General features: G+C 35.7%; 1 protein-coding gene across 1 annotated transcript in view; it reads left to right on the plus strand.

Annotated features, from left to right (window-relative positions):
- The first annotated feature begins 2,424 nt into the window (after positions 1 to 2,424).
- LOC106772288 (hydroxyisourate hydrolase) overlaps positions 2,425 to 6,903 on the plus strand; it is a 5,807-nt gene continuing 1,328 nt past the window's right edge. The window contains exons 1-11 of the mRNA XM_014658590.2: positions 2,425 to 2,631; positions 2,794 to 2,857; positions 4,172 to 4,227; positions 4,431 to 4,506; positions 4,612 to 4,683; positions 4,818 to 4,905; positions 5,230 to 5,488; positions 5,833 to 5,948; positions 6,130 to 6,347; positions 6,652 to 6,680; positions 6,772 to 6,859. Coding sequence (XP_014514076.1) covers positions 2,464 to 2,631; positions 2,794 to 2,857; positions 4,172 to 4,227; positions 4,431 to 4,506; positions 4,612 to 4,683; positions 4,818 to 4,905; positions 5,230 to 5,488; positions 5,833 to 5,948; positions 6,130 to 6,347; positions 6,652 to 6,680; positions 6,772 to 6,859 — 1,234 coding nt within the window. The 5' untranslated portion in view covers positions 2,425 to 2,463. The remainder of the gene's footprint in view (positions 2,632 to 2,793; positions 2,858 to 4,171; positions 4,228 to 4,430; positions 4,507 to 4,611; positions 4,684 to 4,817; positions 4,906 to 5,229; positions 5,489 to 5,832; positions 5,949 to 6,129; positions 6,348 to 6,651; positions 6,681 to 6,771; positions 6,860 to 6,903) is intronic.

Consider the following 6,903-nt stretch of genomic DNA (forward strand, 5'->3'; position numbering starts at 1 on the left):
TCCCAACGCCCTCTTGACACCCTCCGACGTCCGTTCCCGAGACTCACCGCGTATGGCGCCGTGTTGGTCACCAGAAGTTCCATCTCCGCTGTCACCCGTCAACTCACAAACTTATGGTTGGCTCCACTATCGACGAGAATCACCACTCGTTTCTCTCTGATTCGCCCCGTGAGTTTCATGGTCGTGGGCGACGTCCTCCCCTCCGTCGAGCACGACGACAGTTCCATGCACTCGCCCTCCTGAAATCCCTCTTTGGTAACTGCGTCCTCCTCGCCTTCCGCCAATAAGAGCACTCGCAAACTTCTCTCGGAACAGCGGTGTCCTGGTGCGAAAGGGCCGCCGCACCGAAAACACCGACCCTCTTCCCGTCTTTTCAGAAATTCGGAATAGGGCAAATTTTGAACCATTCGTCCCCGATCATCACCTCCTCCAGCGTTTCCGCCCCTGTTACCCGTCGCCGACAACGGTGCTTCCCTCCGATTCGCTGAATTCTCGTCCACTCCTCCCACGCGATTTACGGTGGGTCGCTCCACTTCTCCGCGAATCACTGTTGTTGTGGGTCGCGATCCTCCTCCGATCACCTTGACACCATTCCCTCCTCCTCCTCGCGCTCGAATCATCGCATCCTCTACATCTCTCGTGACCCTAATCGCCCCCTCCACATCCTTAGGAGCTTGGATGCGTACTTGGCCCTTAATTTCTTCCTTCAATCCTGCCAAGAAAAATCCTAACGTCAACTCTTCCGTCAATCCTTGCGTCTGTCCCAACAATATTTCGAAACTCTGGGTGAATTCCTCCACCGACCCTTCTTGACGTAAGGTTGCGAGTTGCTCGTACACCGTGCCCCGAAATCCTCCTCCGAAACGATTGATCAACCCAGCCTTCAAACCTGACCAAGAACGATTCTTGGCTTTAGCCTCCCAGGCCCAGAACCAATACCCAATGCTTCCCTCCATACTCATGGATGCCCGACGCACCTTTTCTTCCTCCATCACCCCCTGTAGTTCGAAAAGCTTCTAAGCTTGATTGATCCAATTCAATGGGTCGAGTCCATCGAAGACTGGTAATTCCCCTTGCTTCCTCCCACTATATTGCCCCTCCTGATGTTCAACTTTTCTTCCGCGGTTGGCCCTCTTGTCCTCATTGGCAGATGCGTGGCTCCCATTTGAGTGTCTATCCTGGTTCCTGTTTCGTCCACCCAACATCTGCATAATTTTTTGTAGGTCTTGACGCATCGCGGCCGTTTCTTGTCGTATTTCTTGCATATTTCTTTTCCATTTTGTCATGCTCCTTTCATTGGTCCTCCTGTCCAAGATATTGTCTCTTTCTTCCATCACGCTTATCCTCTCTTCGATTCTATTCTCCAAAGTCGTGCTCCGCCTTTAATTGGATCCAACAAGTCGGACCAAATGATAGGTTCCTAATCGGGAACCTATGGAAAACACACTTCACCCACACAAAACACACACCCAAGAGTGCTGTATAACCTCTTTATATTACTGAGCAATCAAGAATAGAAGTATAAAGAGCTTAACCTCTCCCCAAAGAACTCCAAGAGTTCCCACACAATCAATAAGACTCAAAAACTGTCTCTCCCAAAACACCCCAACCCCTTTTATATAGACTTCTTCCTAACTACCCGTAAAGGACTAACAATGCATGTGGTAATACAAGGACTTCACAAGTTTCAATGAAATGTAAAGAATACAAAAAGTAAATTAGAAGAGATAAATAATTAAAGAAAGTAAAGAAAGTTATAACATAAATCAATGAGAACGTGACTCAGATTGCAATAACTAATTCGGAATTAGTCATTTTTCTTGTTTATGGTGTTTCTTATATATAATATATGTATTGTTTTACAATTTGTCCCTCTTCTAAAATACAAAAATAACTTATTTATATTTTCTAATCTTATCTAAATAGTTACAAGATTTTGTATTTGAAATTTGAATAAATTGGATACTTAATATTCCTATAATTATCTTAAAAATTATCCTTAAGAGAGTTTTCGAGGCCACACATATTGAGTGGTTAATATCCATTATTATGTCTTAATTGTTACTTTATTCTTGATATCATAAAAATAAAACTTTTTTACAGGTTTGTAATAATATATTGTAATTTTAATAAACAATAACAAGTTATTTGAGAAAATTGTTCGCAAAAAATAAGATGAATTGTTTTGTGAATTAAAATTACTTTTCTAAAATTATTACCCTTTTAAAAATATTAAATAGTTTTTATAGTGAACATTTTAACAACATTGAAAGGATTAGATAAGTCTATTTTAATTTAGGAAGAAATAATTTGTTTTATGAATATAAAGAGAGAAGTTTCAAACAAAAGAAAAAAAAAAAGTGAACAGTACCAATCTTAATTTCAACATCAACAGTTCAATAAATTGATAGACGAAGCACATGGACCATTCATATTCCTTTCCAATTGACGGGGTTAGACCAAATGAAGCGTGCATCGATGGAAACACAACACACATGCTTCAGCAACGCTATCATGCTCTGTTTCTTGCTTCTGCATTTGGCTTTGGGAAGAGTTGCCGGGGCCGATACCTATANCAGAGACGATTTCCCGGCCGATTTTGTTTTCGGTTCAGGCACCTCTGCTTACCAGGTTCAGGCTCAATTCCTCTAAATTTATTCATCGTTTTTCTTTTATCANTATTTTATTGCAGTTANAGAAATNAAGTGTATTCTGNATTACAACGAAAAGATAACACCATATAAGATAATCCAAATTAATCTGTAAATATGTTATTGTTATTATTGTAAACAGGTGGAAGGAGCTGCTAATGAAGACGGAAGAAGTGTTAGCATATGGGATACCTTTGCCCACGCTGGTTCCTTTNCTTCACTCTTCATTCTTTCTTCTTCCCATCCTTCTTACCAATTTTATATAAATATAGATTTTTCATATTTTTGGAAATTTCGTACAATAAATCAAAATTGAGAGAATAATACCGTATAATTGTTTTTATTATTGTAAAGTTTTAAAAAATATTAAGACTTATTTGATTAAAAAAAATATACAAGGCCAAAGTGAAACCCAAATTATTAAGCCAAATTTTTAATGTTTGTATTACGTGACTCTGTGGACTCAAAGTTATCTAAAACTCTCACAAAATCGAAATTAACAATGTAAATTTATCAAAATTTTGAACATTAAATGTTTCTTCTTAGGGCCATTAGAGACCTTTTGGCAACATAGGCGATGGAAGTATTATGTAATAAGAAAATGATTTAAATGGTAACTTTCACGTTTTTATGTATTTTACGTAGCAAGACTAATACAGCAAATGCATTCCATTTTCGGAAAGGATAATGATACTTAAACAACATTTTTTTAATAACATTTGAACATTGAAGTGATTGGTTAAAAATTACTCCACAATAATGTTTGTGATTATTATTATTATTTATTGTGGAGTAATTTTTGACCAATCACATGTTGATACATAATTAATTAATGTTCAAATGTTGTCAAAAAAATGTTATCTAAATATCATTATCCTTTGGGAAATGTCAAAATATCTTTTCTAGATTCCAAACTTTCTCTGAATTAATGCAATCTCACTAATCTATAATTTGGAGTTTATGAGAATTAATTGATGTTATAAGAGTTTTAAAATACGTAAAACTGAACCTAATATATATATATATATATATAAAACAGGAATGTGTTGACGAGGAGAAAGAATACAAAGAAACAAATAGGAAAAGGAGGACGTGGAAGAAGAGAGGTGTTCATAAGAACTAAAATTTCAAAAATAATGAATCAACCTGCATCATTTTACTTCAACATTCCATGTAATGCATGGTATTTGGAATTATTTCATTTCCTAAATCATATGCAACATTGAAGACATTAAATAAGGATTTGTTGCCACTGTTATATCTTCTCAAAGGCATAAAGTTTGTAATATTTTATTATATCGACTGACAATTCTCTCCTCCCCTCCTTTTTCCGTGTGTGGTTTTATTTTTATAACTCTAATAGAAGATTACATCGTCTTAAGATAAACCATCTATCATATCATAAACTTGAATCAATGATGAAAGACCACGGAATATAATTTTACTAATCTAGTTTTGTATTTTCAATTACATACCGATCATTATTCACTTAAAACTTCAGTTTAATTTTTACTGAACAGGATATGCGCGTGGAGGAAATGGAGATGTAGCCTGTGATGGATACCACAAGTATAAAGTGAATACGCTTGGCCTCAGTATTTTTTTTTTATTTGCCCGTTATTGCATTCATACTGTTGTGATTCTCTCATTTGTGGAAGATTAGGGAAGACTGAGGCATAAGCTGATCTAAAAATACAAGTTTAGCCACTGTTTACTGTTTTGATCGAACTGTTGAAGCCTCACTGTTTAATTGTTTTCCCTAAAATATATGTAATGCAGGAAGATGTGAGGCTAATGGTGGATACAGGACTTGAAGCCTATAAATTTTCCATTTCTTGGTCCAGACTGTTACCAAGTATGATACTCAACACAAACCTTTGAAATTTATTTTATATATCTATATATCTTTGCAGGGTAAAACCACTCTCAACACTTTCAAAAAGCTTATGTTTCTCNTCAGATGGTAGAGGACCCATTAATCCCAAAGGATTGCAGTACTACAACAATCTCATNAATCANCTCATCANCAATGGTTGGACTTAAATTTTGGTCTCTTAATTAGTTTGCAAAATTAGCCATGCATTGAATTCACTCGAAATAAATAAAACAATTTGAATTCTCTTCAAATTCTACAACTGATATAGTTACCCTATTTCCCTGGAGCAGGAATCCAANCACATGTCTCGTTACACCACTACGATCTTCCACAGGTTCTTGAAGATGAATATGGAGGATGGCTTAGTCGTGACATCATGTATGCTTCTGATCTCTTTATACTTATAGGGAAATTCTAACTACTCTAACAATGGGTNTGTTCGTTCGCTTTAGTCTTACATACAAGTTCGTTATATTAAATCATGAACAGAATCGATAAAGGGTTTCGGTAGGTTGATACATTTACAAATTTGTACTTTTATTCCACATATACTTCTATTAATTTTTATTTAACAATTTAATTTATATTTTATTATTGTGGAATTGTCAAATTGTTAAATGGAAGTAAGAGAAATGTCAGATGTCAAATTAATTTTTTCTATCGATAAATACTAACATATAAGTTACTTGGATTTAAATGCAGAAGAGACTTCACATACTATGCTGATGTATGTTTTAGAGAGTTTGGCGACAGAGTCTTGTATTGGACGACTGTCAGCGAACCCAACATTTTTGCCTTTGGTGGGTATGATCACGCAACCTGCCCACCTCAACGATGTTCTCCCCCATTTTGTGCTACAAAGAGCAATAGGGGCAACTCGACCTATGAACCCTACTTGGCACTTCATCATATTTTGTTAGCTCACTCTTCAGCTGTCAGATTGTACCGGAGAAAGTATTGGGTATATACCTAATCTTACATATACATGTTTAAATGGCAAAATCTTCAACAAATATACTTCGCACTAAACATAAAGGATCTGTCTAGAGTGTAATTCATCAGAAATTTTGTCGATTTCGTAATCACTATCAGTGCGAAGAGTTTTTAATTATTATATCTTCACATTTTTATCATCTGGTTATACCTAATGTGGTTTTGGATTAATTGACAATTTCAACTTAAATTCTTAAACTTATAATCCCTATCTGATTTTCAATCTCTATATATTGACTTTGTTTCAGCTCACATCCAAACTTTGTTGGCAAATAATGTTTTTTTTTCTGAGAAACTCATGTAACATTGCAGAACAAACAACATGGATTTGTTGGTATCTCTATCTTCTTGTATGGACTTTTACCTCAAACAAATGCAGAGAAAGACAGGGCAGCAACTCAACGAGCTCGTGACTTTTTGGTTGGTTGGTAAGCAGCAAACCTTAAAATTGGTTTGTTTTACTTCTTTCTTCCACTTCATTTGACTGAAGTTCTGTCGCATGCTATTCTATCTTCTTAAAGACTGCTTTCTTTAATTGAACATATCAATAATACATATCTCCAAGAATAATAAACTTGTCAATTTTAGAAGTATGCTTTGATATTGCAGGGTTATGGAACCCTTGCTGTATGGAGACTATCCAATTTCCATGAAGAAAAATGCTGGTGAAAGAATTCCGGTCTTCACAACTCGTGAATCTGAACAACTCAAGGGTTCATTTGACTTTATAGGAATCATTCACTACACCAATGGCAATATCTCAGACAATTCTGACGTCCTTAAGGACCAACTGAGAGATTTCGTCGCAGACATGGCTGCAAAGATTTGTAAGTACTTCTTTAGGCTAAAGGATAGTGAATATAGTAAGAGATTAAAGTGTTACAAATTCAAGTATGAATAAATTTGTACAGTATATAATGAAAGAAGTACTTATAAACACTTAATCTTTTAGATCATCTGTGGTATCATTACATATGGGTTTGTTCAACTTGTGAACTTTCACATCATTTACCATTTCACTCTAATGTAATACCCCTTACGTAGCCTAATGATCTATTTGATATTATAAAAAATAATAATAAAAAGTTGGACAACGTTACATTATAATGACTTGTCTTTCTGGTTTTGCAGTAGGAACGCAGGTGTTTTCAAATAAAGAGGTATCAATAAAATAAAATGTAACATAATTTGATTCTATTTTTTAGATTATCCATTGTGCAAATAACTGACTTTTCGCTTTACATGATTCAGTTCCCTATCACACCGTGGATTATGCGGGAAGAATTAAATAAATTCAAGCTCCTCTACGGCAATCCTCCTATATTCATTCATGAAAATGGTCTCTCTCTCTCTCTCTCTCTCTCTCTCTCTCTCTCTCTCTCT

This window comes from Vigna radiata, chromosome 8 (genome assembly GCF_000741045.1).
Source record: "Vigna radiata var. radiata cultivar VC1973A chromosome 8, Vradiata_ver6, whole genome shotgun sequence".
Classification (NCBI taxonomy): Eukaryota; Viridiplantae; Streptophyta; class Magnoliopsida; order Fabales; family Fabaceae; genus Vigna; species Vigna radiata.